Source organism: Tasmannia lanceolata, unplaced genomic scaffold (assembly GCF_043159265.1).
Source record: "Tasmannia lanceolata isolate RefF3 unplaced genomic scaffold, GAP_Taslan_0.1 ptg000015l, whole genome shotgun sequence".
NCBI classification, from domain to species: Eukaryota; Viridiplantae; Streptophyta; class Magnoliopsida; order Canellales; family Winteraceae; genus Tasmannia; species Tasmannia lanceolata.
The window spans coordinates 13,211,813-13,229,803 of NW_027518692.1; the positions used below are offsets into that span (position 1 = coordinate 13,211,813).

Sequence of the window (17,991 nt, forward strand, 5' to 3'; positions counted from 1 at the left end):
AAATCACTTGAACCTCAGTTGAGAAACACTAGGCAGCAACCTGATTTGAACAGCAAACCAAAGCCCAACACGACTTAACATTCATCTCGGGTAAGATGAAGTAGTTTCAGGTACCCAGAATTAGCTCCAAAATAGCAAACTGAGAAGAATAACAGGGCAGTGGGCTAAATCAGACTCTGCCATTGTATGTTCGGACTTTGTACAGTGACTGCAATACAAGTACAGTGTGTTATTCTTATCTCTTTCTGGGATCGGGAGAAATGCTCTTACTCGCATCATATTCATCTTGGGTCGCCCCCCATCATATGTATTTGTTATCCATGCAAGCCAATACACCAGGAAAACGAGCAGCAGAGGGAAATGATTTATACTTTCTAGGAAAGACTTAGGGTGGTATTTTTTTTATTTTTTTTGGTTATGGGAAGGAAAATGAAAAGTAAAGCATGCTTAATAAAAATGGAGAACGAGAGAAGAATATTAAATCTCTTGTAAAGTCCCAGGTTCTTCAAGCTGTTCTAGTAAAGATGACACAGAATTTTCAGGGAAGATTATTAAACCTCTTGTAAAGTTGTAAGCTGGTCTTCTTTAAAGAAGTCAAATATATATAAAAAAAAACTGTATATGGACTTTCATTACATCAAAAACAATCTACAACACTTCCTTTTCAACAACTTGAAAATTAAATTATTGCTGTGAATGCGTGAACATAAAATTCAACACGGCATGGCCATCACTACTTTTATGAGAAAGAGTACAAGTAAAACCTGTTTAAGTATCAATAGAACTTACCCAAGAAAAGGATCACACGGGAACTGGCGGTGGGGGCAACGAATCCGGGATACCAGTTGTACCATTGAGAACCGTCACATTCCCATCAGAATCGACGTCCACAATAGCCGAATCTCCCTCCTTGATCTCTCCAGCCAGCATCTTCTCCGCTAAGCTGTCCTCTAACAACCTCATGATTGCCCTTCTCAATGGCCTCGCCCCATAACTCGGGCTATATCCTTCGTCCACCACCCGATCCGTGAACCTCTCCGTCACCTGAAGCTCTATATCCTTCACCTTCAGCCTCTGAAACACCTCCCTCAACATTATACCTGCTATATCCTTCACCTCTAGCTTTGTCAGCTGCCGGAAAACAATCATCTCATCTAGCCTGTTTAAAAACTCTGGCCGAAAATATTGCTTAAGCTCCTCCGTCACAAGACTCTTTATCCTGTTATAACTGCTATCCTTCTCATCATAGTCGAGATCAAACCCAATTCGCCGACCACCCTTTTCGATCACACTGCTTCCGACATTGGATGTCATTATGAGGAGTGTGTTCTTGAAATCTACAGTCCGGCCCTTACTATCGGTCAACCTCCCGTCTTCCAAAATTTGAAGCATCATGTTGAAGACATCAGGGTGGGCCTTTTCTATCTCGTCAAATAGGACGACAGTGTAGGGACGGCGGCGAACTGCTTCAGTAAGTTGGCCACCCTCGGTATATCCAACGTAGCCGGGTGGTGAGCCAATGAGCTTGGAGACTGTGTGTCTCTCCATGAACTCACTCATATCTAGTCGAATCATGGCTTCTTCGGAGCCAAAGTAGTAGGCAGCAAGTGCTTTTGCCAGTTCAGATTTTCCTACACCGGTGGGGCCGGAAAATATGAAGCTCGCGATTGGGCGGTTGGGGTTTTTTAGGCCAACACGGGCCCGTCGGATGGCACGGCTGATGGCTTTGACGGCTTCGTCCTGGCCGATGATCCGTTTGTGTAGGGTCTCTTCCATTTTAAGGAGACGGTCTGATTCATCCCTAGAGACTTTATCAACTGGGATTCCGGTCCAAGAAGAAACAATGTGTTGTATGTCTACTTCAGTTACGATAGGGCCAGCTTCACCTGCCTCACTCTCTGCTTTGCTTCTCTCCTTGCCTTTGTCTATTAGGGCTGAGATCTGAGCCTTCAGTTCCATTTCCCTATCCCGCAGTTCCCCAGCCTGTCAAGAATTCTAGTGTAAGCATCCTAGATACAATATTGGTAAGAGAGAACCTTACAACAGAAACCACAAGTGAAAGGGGAAGTTCTACATAAAACAGTGATCCACCACACACTATAAGGGAAATGACACTCACTTTGTTAAACACTTCTCTGAAATCAGATTATGCAAAACAAATGGGTCGGATTGCAGAAGTACCTTTTCAAAGTCTTGGCCGCGGACAGCTTCATTTTTCTCCTTGGTGATCTGCCTGAGTTCTTTGTCAAGCTCTCTCGCCTCCTCAGGGAGCTGCCACAAAAACAGCATACCCACTCAATGTACAGTAGAGACAGAGAGTTGCTAAGCATTGATAAGATGAGAACAAGAAATAAGACCTGTGCATGGCGAAGCCGAACACGAGAACCAGCCTCATCAACCAAATCAATTGCTTTATCAGGGAGGAAACGGTCACTGCAGCGCATGGAAAGATCTATGATAAGAAAAATAGATGCAAGTTCTACACTCGTAAGGCAGATTGAACAAGCATATTGGGAAATAAAACAGATGATAACCAAAAGTAAAAGGGGTCTAAGCTCCATAGACATGAAGGTTAACAAGGTACAGTGAGACCAGTGACGCCATCCCAATAAGGCTTGATATGCAGGTGTTGCAGTGATGCAAAAGAACTTTACATATCTATGTTTACAATTTCACAAAAGATATGATGGATGAGGGGAATTACAAGAAGACAAGAAATATCTGACTGTATCTATCCGTTTATCTTGGTGTATTACCGAAGGATTGTTCAACTAATGGGGGACCGCTTGTCCCCTATCATGTAATTTTTTGGTTTCAATAAAAGTCATCTTTCATTAACTTTGACGGAAGATCGATCGGCAACCCTAGTAAGGCTGGGATTGGAGGGATCATAAGGGATGACAAAGGTACAACAATGATGACTTATTCTGGCCCGATAGGTGAGTGCGATGCGAATGAAGCTAAAGTAAGAGCGCTTCTCTTTGGACTGCGATGGGCTAATGACCATGCACTGAGTCAGTTAATAGTAGAAGGAGATTTGGCCAATGTGATTAGTTGGGCCTCACGCAAATCAACAGGGCCTTGGCGCTTTCAGGATATGATTGCTGAAATCTTGGATCTGGTGCTAGTGCTAAAGCCGTGAATTGAGCATAGAAGGCGGTCGGCAAACAAAATAGAAGACTCCTTAGCAAAGGAAGGGGTGATGAGAGATTCTTTTTTTTTATAATGGTAACTGAATATATTAAAAAGGGAGAGACCGAAAAAGTCCCTCCCGCACACCCCACTAAAACAGAATTACACAAAAGAGAAAAGGAAAAAAAAAACAATACAATAAGAAATTAAGGGAGCAGAAAGTCGTAAAGCTCCAGAGCCTGCTTGACAGCACCCACTTTAGCCAACTTGTCAGCGACTTCATTAGCTGATCTCCTTACATTTTGGAATGCCATAGAGCACCCAACCGTTCTATCTTTTATTTCATCGAAAAAACGAAGAAATCTCCAATGAGGAACCACCGAACCCTTAAGCCACCTAACGACATTTAACGAGTCTCCTTCCACGATAGTGCTCGTCACCCTCTCACTCCCTAAAAGCAAAATGCCTTGATATGCGGCTCTAACTTCAGCTTCGTTCGAATCTGCTACGCCGATAGGCCCGGAATAAGCCTGCAAAACTTCCCCATCAGAATTCCTCAAGACACCCCCGATCCCGGCTAGACCGGGGTTGCCCAAGCTTGATCTATCAAAGTTCAACTTGGAAAAGCCAACAGGTGGATTGACCCACTTCTGTGAAATTACAGGATCGGGGACTTGACTGTTGCAAACCACTTTCCACCCCGCCCACAAGTCGAAAGCCGAGACAAATTTGAAAATTGGCAGCGCCCTCGCCCAGGAAATCGATAACGCGACTACCTTGATATATAGATAGTAAGAAGAATTTGCACGCCCAACGAAATTCCTATTATTTCTTTTCGTCCATAGAACCCACATCGTGGCCAATAAAGAAATCGACCACAAAACTTTCCTTTTTTTCCTCCATGGAATAAAAGACCACCCTTCAAAAAGATCCTTCACATTAGAAGGGAACACCCACGCAATACCGAACCTCGACAGGACCCCTCCCCAAACCTCTCGAGCTACTTTGCAATGAATAAATAAATGATCCACCGACTCCCCCGCTTCTATACACAAAACGCAATGATCGACTATAATCATATTCTTAGCCCTCAAAAAGTCCACCGTTTGTATACGACCTTGAATCGCCGTCCACCCAAAGAAGCAAATTCTTGGGGGAACCTTAATCTTCCACAATTTTGCAACAGAAAGATTTTCCTCAAACGGATTCAGGCCCTTGTAGAAAGATTTTACCGAAAAAAAACCCGAAGAATCCCAAACCCACAACTTTTTATCCACCCCTGAAGAGCTAATGTAATTACCTTCCAAGACCTGCTAATCGATGTAATATCAGTAGGGGACATCTTGTTCCTACCTGATTCCTTTATAATCAATACAATGTCATTTTTTTTTTTAAAAAGAAGTCATCTTTCAAAAAAAAAAAAGAAAAATATAAATAAATTATGCAATTCTATCTAGCATTGTTAAGGATGGTGTAAATCTGCACAGCATATGACTTTACAAAATGTAGTTTTAGAATATCCATATTGCGCCATTCAAAAAAAAAGTCCATTGCAGGCACATATAAAACTATACAGTTATTTAGTTCATCTCATTTCACAAAATAAACCCAACAAGGCCTTTTTAATTTCATAGAAAAGCTAACACAGGCCTCTCTTTTTTGTCTTTTGCAGAAAAGTGAAACTTTATTTGCACAAGATAAGACATATAAATAGTCCACGAAAAGAATCGCTAGGGAGGATGGAACATCACTATTGTCAGTGACAGTAAATGAACGTCCCCCTTAGCAAGGGAGTGCATACATTTGATAGGATTGATTGGTGCGCGACAAGAAAACTGATGTCCAAGGGAATGTTCACATCCTGACATTAATTTCTAGTGATCCTTGATGATTAATCTCACTTATAAAAATGATGATGGAACTAAGATACACCAATTTGTAGATTGTTTTGTGCTTTTCTCTTTTTTTCAGTGATGCTGGAATTTTATTAAAAAGCGAGATGACCATAGTGGTCAAAACAAAGAAAAAAATAAAGAATAAACAAAAGAGAATAAAATCAAAACAACAAGAAAAAGAAATCTCCTAGAAATCTCCAAGGGTGATTGCCACCATCTTTGATCTGCCCAATCACATTGAGGGAATCTCTCTCAATGATAACATGACACAATCGATCATTCTCCAACAGTTTAACTCCATGAAGCAGTGCCTGCAATTCTGGCTCATTTGGATCTGACACCTAAACATGGTTTTAAATTTCAACTGAAATTTCAGATTTCGGTGGAGACTGACACCGAAATCACTTACCCGAAACAGGTATTTTATTTCGGTCGAAATTTTGGAATTTCGGGTGAATTTTTGTTTTTGCTTCCTGTTATTCCTAAAGTGATCCTTGTTGCCCATATTGAACCACTATACCATTGATTGACGGTGTGCTTCTTCTTATGACTTTCTATCATCGCTGGAACTAAAACCCCCGGTAATGGAGATGCCAACCAACCAACTGATCGTGTTTCAACGAGGAAACAACAGTATCAGTAAATGGTACAATAGTTTACAAGGAATGCGGGAAAACTAAATGACTACCAACCGCAGACCCAGAAACCTTGAAGGGAGTGAGGGAAGAGTTAAAGGTTGCTAAATTGCTATCAGGTCATGGCCGTGAATATAACTCCATGACAGGAGAAAACAATGAGGCGCTTTAGCTGAACAGTCATTATTCTCACCTCCCACAGCTGGCCTGATCCTCATCCAAACCTTCTATCAATGAGGAGATTGTCCTTACCTTTTCTGCTGGGTAATATGCTCGTGGTTGTGGTTGTGATGACTATATGGTCATATGCTCGTGGCGTGACTCAAGGAAAGGTCATAGTGGTGGATGGAGGCTGGGTGATAGGAAGTGTGCTTATTATGGACGGCCGAGTCATTGTTTCAAACTTCCAATAAATGTTGGGACAAGTTTGGCAAGCTTGCATGGGCTAATCATGCAAATTATTGATACTTCACATCATGGCTCCATCGTGTTTGAAGTGTATCATCGGTCCCTCTTGCTAGTGATTTTATTGTGCCTCTCGAGACGATTATGAAAAGTTGCTAGAGACCTCTCAGTCCGTTGTAACTTGCCCGTCCTCTTTCTCAGCTACACTGGTTTATATGGGCAATGCTTACTTTCTTACTTCTCACCGTGCTTCTTGTTGGATAATTGATTTGAGTGCCTTCGACCATATGATCGGTGAGTAGTCCGCCTTCAATTCCATTGACAATTCAAGATCTAATTCCTTTGTAACCCTTGAACATGGGTCCTCACCCCCATTACTGGACAAGGAATCGTATGCCCCCACAAAGTCTCTTTCTCTGCAATCTATTTTACATGTGCCTAAATTTCCCTATAATTTACTATCTTTAAGCAAATTGATAGTCTCTTGGTTGCCTCATAATGTTGTATCCTTCCTGTTGTGTTTTCCATGATCTCAAGACAAAAAAGACAATATGTGGACAGGTTGACACGGATGATCTCTACTATATGGATCGTAAACTAGTTGGTGCCGCCGTGCATGATGAAGTTTCACAACAGTTATGAGTAGTTTACATTTAGTTGTTCTAGGTCTTGAGTCTGTCTCTACTTTAGATTGTGGCGCATGTCAGTTAGAAAAACATCACCATATTTCATTTCCTTAAAGACAAGATAAAAGGAAATTAGTCCGTTTCTCTCCTATTCTTAGAGGATCGCGAGATTTGGACTTATGTGGGAGTAACTTTTGTTTTCAGAATTGTTTTGGGCAAATTGTGTTGACGACTTGACGTTATCCAATTTGGTTTGGAGTAACAAATTCCACTGAAGTGGAGGCTCATGGTTTCCTACAAGGGATCCTTATTTTCATCAAGAACGTTCATGGTATGCTTTGGATGGAGGGAGACTCGATGTTATGGCTTGGCCTACTAGGCGTAGATTGGGGCCTTGGACATTGGTGAATATAATAAATAACACTATTCATATAATGGAAAGAATTCTTCTTTTTTGCTTGTTTATAGACCTGCAATGATTTAGCAAACTTCCTCGCTAGGAGCGGGATCTGAGCATTCTTTTTTGCTTGTTTATAGATCTGCAATGATCTAGCAAACTTCCTCGCTAGGAGCAGGGTCCATAGAGATGTAATTCTAGGGTGGCAATATCTGCCCATGATGTAGCACTTTCTTTGTATTTTTCTTCTCCCTTAAACAAAATTTCAGAAGATGATAATAATAAGAACAGACGTATTATAGATTTTATTTCCTTAAATTCTTGTTTTTATGTTTGACTAAGTAGCGAACAGCAACCTACCTTAAGCAAAAGAGCAAAGTTAGGTGGCACTCCAATAAGACAAGAAATGGAGAGTGGAAATTGCAATTCCATACGCCTCCTTTGGATATAAATGGAAGGGGAAAAAGTACATTTAATGAATGAGGCAAAACGGGACAAAATTGAATCAAATGGAAGGTTCATATGAAAACCAACCATTCTGACCAGTTCTGCCAGACCTCGCAAATTCCAGCTGAACCTGCCAAACTAATCTAGTTTTTAAAAGTTCAATCACAAGTTCAGCATAAGGCTGACATGAAAGAGATGAATGTTTCCAACATTCTAGATTTATAGGAGTATATGTATCAGGCACATAGATCTTTAGGGAAGCTAGTCTAAGTTGATCAAGATATGGTCTTTCATTTCATGGTTTAGCTTTCCTTTCAAAAGAGATACAGAATGATTGTATGCCCTTTTCTTCCTAAATAAATATTGAACAAACAGTGAACACACAGACCATCATTAAAAGATTGCTATTACTGGAACACTACTAACCTGATGTACTGGTATGACAATTGTGCAGCGGCCACTAGAGCCTCATCTGTATAACGAAGCTTGTGGTGAAGCTCATATCGTTCTCGTAGACCTTTTAGAATCAGTATTGTCTCATCAACAGTTGGTTCCGGAACCCTTACTGGCTGGAATCGCCTTTCCAAAGCCGGGTCTTTCTCAATGTGTTTTCTATATTCATCAAGTGTCGTAGCACCAATACACTGCACGAGATGAAAAAAGCACTTTAGTACGGACTACAACAAGATATGTTACAGCCAAGGTTTTAAATTTCGGTTTCGGAGGTAAATTCGGTCCCTATCCGAAACCGAAATTTTAGCCGAAATCCCGAAATTTCGGTAACGGGAGCTCTAAATATCATTTTTTGGGCCGAGATTTCAGCTGAAATTCTGTGAAGGAATAAAAAATAAATATTTTACCTTAAATTTCGCAAATTTCGACCGAAATTCGGTACATTTCGGGAATTTCGGTTTCGGTGTTGACCGAAATACGAAATTTCGGACAATTTCGGTCGAAATTTAGAACCTTGGTTACAGCCAAGGATTGAATTTTCGGTGGCAATTTCGGTTTAGGTGAAAATCTTATAATTTGGGCTGAAATTTTTAAATTTCAGTCCCAGCCGAAATCCGAAATTCTGGTCGAATTTGGGTATTTCGGCCGAAATTTAAATCCATGGTACCACCCCTTGCTATTTGAGATTATAGTTAGAGCCTAGGGGGAACAGAATTTTTCCAATTTAACCATGAAGAAAAAGGGCAATAGCCAATTATCCCTATTCTTTTTTTTTGAAAATTGAGAAATATATTCATACCAGCAAAATTATAATGGGGACCAGTAGTCCCACTAGATTTACATAGTATGAATTGCCCAGGAGCATTCTCTTTGGCCCAAAAGATAAACCCATTACCCCTTACATTACCCAATAGCCTCAATTTAATCAAATTCAGCAAAAAATGCCAAATTTGTGGGACTCCCAAGTCAAGATCGTGACCTGCCACGTCACACCGATTTCTCCATTGCAATCCGCGGGCAAATTCGATTTTCAAAAATCCCGCTCGAAGGCCCAGAGCTATTGTGCGCCCCTAACCATGCACAATAGCCAACCACCCAACATCATCATCCGATCTCCGGTGGCCTCCACCTCGAACCACCACCAAACACCGACGGCTCCCCATTAAAAATATATCAAATTCTTCCACTATCTTCTCCAAAACCTACTTCCACTAGCCCAAAAATCATCCCATCCAAAAGTATACTCCTAGCCCTAACCCTAAAGACTATACTACTCCCCCACCTCCTTCCCCAATCAACCCTAACCCTAACAACCCTAAAACTCCCCTCATCTTCCTCCTCCTTCAAACCTTAACCCTACAAGGTTCATTGCTGCTATCAACAACCTCCCTCACCTCCATATCCAACCTCCTCCTTTTCCCCTGAATCCGAACACCATTTTCCTTCCATCGGCCCCTTCCACAGCCTGCAACAACTCCCCCATCCATTTTCTCCATCAACCCTTACTAGATCCGGCCCTTTCACCATTAAATCCGGCCATTCCGCCCTATATATGGCCCCCGGCTTTCCATGACCTCCGGATCCAATAATCTACGGTCTCTATGGCCTCGCACCCCCTATAACTGGCCTTCCACGGCTCCAGGTCTAGCACCTCACGGCCACCGGCAACCTTCACGGTTTTCCCCGGCTCCAGATGCAGCTTCACGGCCTCCATGGCTTCAGATCCGGCCTCCAAGGCTCCCAATCCAGCCTCCACAGCCCTAGATCTAGCCACCACGAAAAAGCCATGATCCAAATCTGACCTCCACAGTTCCCGATTCGACCTCCGCGGCTATCTTTTGCCAACCATGAGAGAGACGGTAAAAAGAGGGTTAGCAATGGGGAGAGAGATAGAGAGAAACGAGCGAGAGAGAGAGAGAGAAACGAGCGAGAGAGAGAGAGAGAGAGAGAGAGAGAGAGAGAGAGAAAGGGAGAGAGAGCGAGACGAGAGAGAGGGAGATGTGAGAGAAAGAGGGGACGAGAGAGAGGAAGATGAGAGGGAGAAACCGCCTCCCTCCCTAGGCCGACGCCAAGGTAGGGAGCTTTTTTGATCAACTTCTTTCGCCAATTATCCCTTTTTACAAACACATTTTCAGCCCATGGAATTTAAAATGTAAGGGATTTATTTGATTCAACAGACTATTGTTACTAAAAGATAGAAATATCAAATATGAAGTGACACAGGAGTATGGAGACCCCAAGTGTAGGGATGAAAACTAAATTACCTGCAGTTCACCTCTTGCAAGGGCTGGTTTCAAGATGTTCGCAGCATCAATGGCACCCTCGGCTGCTCCCGCTCCAATTAGAGTATGTACCTCATCAATAAAGAGTATAATCTCATCACTCTGTTTAATTTCTTCCATGAGCTTTTTTAACCTTTCCTCAAACTCTCCACGATATTTTGTGCCAGCAACAAGAAGACCCATATCTAGGGTAATCACCTGAATTACATTAGAAACAATTTCTCCACATTAGTTATTCAAGATTTATTGAGTAAAATGAGAGCAAGCAGAAAAATCTAAAAGTAAAGATGTAAGAAAGAATTAAGCAAGTACGACTTAAAAACCATGCATTTGTATAATCGGCTCTTATCTATGATCTACAGACACAGATAAGAGGTGTCTGACATGGCAAACCCTAAAAATCCAGAAATAGGGACACACTCGTGCACACATACATATAAAATTATTGATTTCTAATCATAATTTGCTACAAGATGAATGTGCTAATCATTTAACAAACTAAGAAATCTTAAGATTAAGCAACTAAAATACTAAAACAAACATGAGATAATCAGATAATAATACATTTATCAATTTAAGCTATAATTATTGAAGTCTCTTCTTATCTTCGACACCCCACAGCAACACAACTTCTATAGTTCTCTTCAATCAACGGGCATGCAATCAGTACATAATTGAAGAAGAGTTTGTTTATTAGGTTTGGGAGGGCGTATCAACAGATACTAACTAAAGTATAGCTAAAAGAGGAGTCAATAATAAAATAAAAGTTAAGATAGTATTTGGTAGGGAAGCGATAAATATTTTACACTTGACACGGTACAAAAACATGCTGATACATCCACATTAAATGCTTCTAGCAGTACTTTTACACCTCTGTCATTTGTGTAGACATGTGTCGAAGCGTGTTTCAACATGCACGTATTTTTCAAGGAAAAACATGAGCATGCAAAAGTTCAAGTGGAGACCACTTGCTCAATGATCCAAAGCATTTATTTCCTAGGCCTTGCTATGGATGGGTCATGGAGCAAAATCCACCCCCATAGGACAATTCTAACCCTCCAATTTGCGGAGGCACTTTTTATGAATATAGATCATTGCATTTTTTATTTTCTCCACAAATTGGATGGTTAGGATCATCCATTGAGGTGGATTTAGCCCAATGGCTCACCATGGCATCCTTAGGAAATAAAATGTTTGGATAAATGAGCAAGTGGCCCACACTTGTATATTTGCCCTTCCATATTTTTCCTTGGAAAAGTGCATCCAGCATATAAGAACCCCTATAATTTTATTTTATTTAAATAAGAACCCCTATAAAATTACGACAACACAATCAGGAACATTACTGTGACAAAGCTTTCCGTATGAGAAGCAGATTAGAAGATTTCCCCAGGCCTACAAACATGTTGCCAACATGCTCTCAACCCGGGAAAGGACCACCACAGAGAAGCCACAGCTGAAACCACTTCCCAATGAAACAATCCAAAGCATTCAGATGACTTGAATATGAAATGTTGCTCCATGTTTCCTTACCCTTCCATTTGAAGGCCAGATAGTGGATGCAATAGGAATGTTCCAACAGAGTGGGTTTCAGCCTATAAATCTTGAACAGTAGTTATGTTTCCTTATACCTTAACAAATTTGTGCATGAATGAAAATACCAAATCATGGTTTCAATTGAGACCTAAAAGCACTAATTACAACTGATTGATTAGTCAAATATGTTATGGTGAGCAGAACAGGGTTGCCTTATGACTATCTTTTTTAGTGGTTAAGGTTTTGAAGACAGACACTTTGATCCTAGCTCTCACCTTCTTCCCCTCAATTGTCTCTGGAACATCCCCAGTTGCAATGCGTTGAGCAAGCCCTTCTGCAATTGCTGTCTTACCAACACCGGGCTCTCCAATAAGGCAGGGATTGTTCTTTGTCCGCCTGCCTAAAATTTGGGTCACACGCTCTATTTGTGGCTGCCTTCCAACAACAGGATCTAATTTACCCTGAAAAGACAAGATATCTTTAGAAATTTTGTTCTTTTTTTAATGGCCAGACTAGGTAATACGACTACATGCAACTTGGAAGATTAAAAATGACACAAATACCTCCTCTGCCAGCTTTGTCAGATTGGTGCCATACTCCTCAAGTGTTGGCATCTTATTGCCACTGCTTCCTCCTCCAACCCCAGCACCAACGGCCTCAGTACTTTCACCTACCATGCGGATAACCTACTTACACCAAAAACAGTTCAGATTTTGAAATAAGATGGGTGAGATTCTTAAGTAAATTGGATCAAAAGACTAATATGGAAAGGGATATGAAAACTTGCCTGTGTACGAATGTTACTAGAGTCAGCTCCAAGGTTCTCAAGCACACGAGCTGCTACACCTTCACCCTCGCGAAGCAGTCCCAGGAGCAGGTGCTCAGATCCTATATAGTTATGACCTGAAACATTCCATCGTTTTTTATTGGTACGTTCCTTTAGTAATTCAAAAGCATTTTAATTAGTAAAGGTTTTTATTAGTAAATTCCTCTCACTTAATGAAATCAAATATTATTCTTTTGCTCTGATATGAAGGCCATACAAGGGGATACTTTACACAGTTAAGGGGGCTTTTGAAAGGGAAAATAGGTTTTCTTTTTTGTTGTTGAATGGCTGCAGATATAAAAACATCTTAGAAGGTTTTATAGAAAAACGATTATTCGGGGCAATGCCCATTGCTAGAGAGTCCTTATCAAACCCAACGATTGGTGACAAATCATTGATTGCAATTTTTTTTGGTAGGTAAGCTGGGATTGAACCTCCGGCCTCTAGGTTGAAGGACAAAGCCTTGACAATTGAGCTAGAGGCTCAATCCCTATCTATTGCACTTAACCAATGCATTACAGTGGATGAGGATCTAGAGTTAGAACTTAGACAAGCAGGCCAACAGACTATTGCTGATAGGAAAGTCTGAAACAAGTTACCAAGTTGGCGGGCTTCCTCTAGTGAAAGTTCCAAAACACGTTTCGCACGAGGAGTAAATGGGATCTCCACGGCCACAAATCCACTACCCCTTCCAATAATCTTCTCCACTTCAACACGGGCATCCTTCAGGTTAATTCCCATGGATTTCAGAACTTTTGCAGCAATACCGGTCCCTTCACCGATAAGGCCGAGCAAAATCTGCTCTGTACCAACAAAATTGTGTCCTAGTCGTCTTGCTTCCTCTTGTGCAAGCATAATCACTTTAATTGCCTTTTCAGTGAAGCGCTCGAACATGGCTACAGCAACAGCGCGACTACCCTTTCCTCGAGGAGCAGAAATAGCAGCTTCAACGACAGAATGAAAATCACGGTCAGACCTTCCCATCGTATACAGAGTATTAGATCCCCGCAATCCCGAGAAATTCTGCATTCTTAGGGGCTTTGTTTGCGCATTCGTCATCTTTCTGACAACCTTTCTGCTTTTCCCTCCTTGCAATCCTGTGAAACCTTGCAGTTGGACATTAGTCATCTTTCTGGTTTTCTCGGATACTCGAGATCGGTCATGGTATTCGCTAACACTTGTAGCATGGGGGAATGCTGACAGAACCACAGACCCAGCCATGATATTGAACAGCTCGCTACTCCGAGATCTATAGAATAACAGTCTGCAAAAAGTACAGGTGCACAAAATTAATTAATGGCAATATAAAATTGGAAAAATACAGCATAGCTATCCATTTTTGTAAAGATAATCATAAGAAGCTTCATCAAATAGCCCAATAAAATTAAGTTGGGGATGACGTAACCCTGACGTCGAGGTTCACACACTTCATCGGGGTTTGACCATCTTCACAACCCTGATGGAGAGCATCTTGGAAGTGGAAATACAGCATCGTGGGCAACAGAGTAGAGCGATGGTCCATGGAGAATCGCCAATCTTATTGTTGAGATCAAAGAATTCTACTTAAATGGTGTTTTATTCTTTGTCTTTGATTCCTAGACGTGCAAAAAATTTGGATGATCGCTATGGCCTGTTCGTTTGAGAATATATCAACCGATTATAAGTCCAATACCTATTATTGGAATCAAAATTACATTAAAATTTGAGTCCAATAATAGGTTTAGGGATGACAATCGGTTTTCACAATCTGAAACAAACAGGGAATTAGCCAAATCAGGAGCTTCTATAGTCTATTTTTAGATGGGGAAATCTTTACCCACTCAAGTTCACTTTTCATCTTTTTTTTCTTCATTAATGGTCTCTCTTTTCAAAAATAAAAGTAAAAAATCTCATCTCTTGTTTTTTGGGTGGGGAAGCTGGGGTTTGGCAAGATCCTACCAGTATATTAACATAAAAAATCTCATCATTATTAAGCAGAAAGAAAAACAATATATCTAGCTGGGGTTTTACTTTACATCTAGAATAAACCAATTGCACAAATTAAAAATTCAAGAACTTCCAATCAATCCATTGCAGAATAAATATCACACGTTATATCAAAATTCAATCCGATTCACCAAAGCCAGAAATGGGAAAAGAGAGGAATGATAAACCCAGGTTCCAATCCATGCCAAATGAACTAAAGATACAAAAAATCGCAAGAACAGCACCCAAAACGCCCTAATCTAAATTCCATGAGCAGAAAGCCAAAAACCCAAATCACAAAAGAAGCACTTACTTAGATGAAAAGACAAAAAATAATCTAGAATGGGAGAGGTAGTAAAACCAATAGAGAAAGAAGAAGAGAAAGCTCGTACCAAAATCAGACACCAGGGGAGTGGAATTACTGAAAAACCCTAGCCCTGATATTGAAATTATAAGAGGGAAGGGGCTGGCCTGTGTAAAATTGGATCCTTTCTTCTTCTTGAAGGCAGAAGAAGAAGAAGAAGATAGGCTTTGAGAATTTTAGGAAAGAAAGAAGGGTTTTGGAGCCTTTTTTATGGTGGATTAGAGGCGGCAAGAGAATGAGGCAGAGAAGAAAGCGTACGTTGTGGCCGATATCAGCTCTTGTTTTTTATCTCTTTCGTGAAGATCCTCCCATCTAAACAACTCTTCATGGTCAGATCAATTGAATCTTGGGCTTAGGCTTGTAAGATCAGGGACCACTGAGAGAAGAACCCCAAGTCAGTCTTATCTGTTAACTAGTATCCTAGGCCCATGCTATGCATGTAGACCTGGCAAAACCGACCCGTGCCCGCGGTCGACCCGACCCACCCGCAAATTTGCGGGCACGGTCCGGGTTTTAGTGACCCGCCAAAATTGACCTGCGGGCCACCCAACCTGCAAAAACATGGGTTGGGCTGGGTCAACCCGCAGGTTTTATGCTTTTTTTAGTTTTTATTTTTTCTTTAAAAAACCTAAAAAAGACTCAAACTTTTTTGTCTTTTATGCCCTAACTTAGCCACTTATTAGGGTTTCTTTCTTCCTTCGTTATTTTCCCAAACTCAAAGACAGAGAATGGGACGCCACCCCATTCCCAAACTCACTCCCTCACGAGTTACAGCCGAGTTATCACCCTCTCTCAGCCTCTCTGCCGAAGCACAGGTACTCTCTCTCTTTCTTCGATATTTTTGCTTCTATTTTTTTTTTAAATGAAAATCCTCTCAATAGAGATTTGATTTTTTCCTCTGTTTATGTTCAATTATCTTGTTATCTTTCTACTTTTGAATCTGAAAAAGGTGTAAGATCCTCTGTTAAAGTTATATTAAGAGATTTATGAAAAGTGTGGGATTTAAGATCTTCATCATCATCAAACTCCATTAATTTCTTAGAAATCTTAGTGGAATGAAAATCGAGGTTTTAAATTGTCTTTTGCATAACAAATTGGAGAGTAAAGTGTTGCAGAGAGTAGAATTCAGGATATTATTCTTTTCCATCAATATATTCTTATTTCCGAAAGATCTAGACATATTGGAAACAGAGATTTTACATTTTCTTTTTTCTTTTTTCTTCCGAGATTTTGCTCTGCTCCATTGGAATTTATTTTCTGTTGGAGTTCCTGTTGGAGCTTCTGGAACCTTCAGTTGCTCTCTTGGAATTTATTTTCATATGCTCTCTTAGAATTTCTATAGATCAGAGGGTTGGGATCAACCTATTGAAATGATTTTTGGGGCACAACCTATTTAGGCTGTGGGCCATCTAATGGACGGTTTGGATCATCCCACGGTGCCGGCCATACCCTACTTTTAAGTTTTAACATTTTCCTAAATTAAAAAAATCATTTGAATTTAACCACTGTTTGAATTTGCGAGTGACCCGCAGGTTGTCCCACCCACCCGCGGGCAACGTAAATTCTGACCCGCAAAAATGCGGGTCATTTCCTGACCCGGCCCAGCCCGGCCCACCCGTTTGCCAGGTCTATATGCATGGTTGAGCTATGCATGGTTGAACAAATGGTGGGTCCCACCCCATATAAACATGAGGTGTAAAAATAGTGGGCAACACCGTAGTGCATATGTTTGCGTAGTTGTCCCATCCCACCAATAACATTAGGGACAAAATGGTGAGGCCCATATCATCAAAATCGGGTGTGTAAAATGGTAGGCCTCAGTGCCTCACTCCATAAAAACACCAGGTGTAAAATGGTGGCCCCATCCAATCCCATCCAATCAATAACACTATGTAAAATTAATGTTAGGAAAAACTTTTCCAATAAAAGAAATTCTTGGAAAGAAAACAAATGCAATAGAAATTAATAAACATGGCTATTGGTTAGTGTATATAATAGGAGAACTTATATGATGCCAGATCGTCAGGTAGTAAAGGGTGGAGGGAGAAAACCATCTCTCCCTTGATTTTTAATCCAAGAGAAAGCCCTTTTTCTGACTTTTCCTTGGTTCAAAAACTAAGGCTGCAGGTTTTGTCTCTACCCGCCCTTTACATTCTCACAATCAGGCATCATATAATTTCTCTATATAATAGATGTATGTTGCTCCCATTAAGCAACTACTCTTAATTAGAATTAGGTCTTCCCATGCATCACATCTCTTTCTATGGACCTCTATTAGGATTTAGCATAATTGCCTTAAATCCTTGTTTAAAAATATTAATACTAATTAAGATTAAGTTATCTTGTCAATGTGGGCTGCCTTATGAAGACGTTTCTAACTGATGGGGAGTAAAAAGATCCCCCACTCACGGATCAACACATGGCACCAAGACAAGCCCACATGCTCATCACCTAACAAGGGGTAATAGGGTCATTACATCCTAAAAAAGAAAAGATCAAGTGTAGACCTTGCCCAACCACAATCTTGCATCTGTCCAAGGGCATGAAGGAAAGGGTAAAGTTTGATCCACTAATAGGCTGACACCTGTCCCCAAGGGCAAAAGGGTAATCCAATACCCGAAACTCCACTATAAAAGGCCTCCTAAGGCTCAAAGGTAGGGGACCGAATCCCTAAAAAAACCATCATCCTAACTGTGGTTTTCCCAATTTTGTGCCCATTACTAACTTCAGTGTCGAAGGGCCCGTCTGGAACTACGACTCCGGATTGGTCTTCTGACCTCGTATACTTCTGTGCAGGACATAATTCTCAATCAGTTCAGCGGTTTGGACTCGCCAGATCATCTCCTTCGTCACTGCCTCATCTGTTACCAATTTTGGGCCTAACACTAACACTAGAATTTCTATCTCTTCTTTGGCTTCCAAATCTCACCCATGTTGCATCAAAATGATCCAGATTGTGCATCTTGATAGACCCATAGTAAAGATGTTACAGCCTAACGATCTCATTCATCAGATGATCCTAACAGTC

The 17,991-nt window shown here is 40.9% G+C and overlaps 1 protein-coding gene across 1 annotated transcript; it reads right to left on the minus strand.

Annotated features, from left to right (window-relative positions):
• Positions 1 to 581: 581 nt before the first annotated feature.
• Positions 582 to 15,243, minus strand: LOC143845801 (ATP-dependent Clp protease ATP-binding subunit ClpA homolog CD4B, chloroplastic-like). The gene is made up of 10 exons (XM_077354210.1): positions 14,992 to 15,243; positions 13,234 to 13,898; positions 12,596 to 12,711; positions 12,372 to 12,494; positions 12,084 to 12,269; positions 10,255 to 10,470; positions 7,964 to 8,181; positions 2,358 to 2,433; positions 2,182 to 2,271; positions 582 to 1,983 (listed from the first exon to the last, which is right to left on the minus strand). Exons 2-10 carry the CDS (start codon positions 13,853 to 13,855, stop codon positions 802 to 804), a joined length of 2,829 nt encoding a protein of 942 aa, XP_077210325.1. The 5' UTR covers positions 13,856 to 13,898; positions 14,992 to 15,243; the 3' UTR covers positions 582 to 801.
• Positions 15,244 to 17,991: the final 2,748 nt, after the last annotated feature.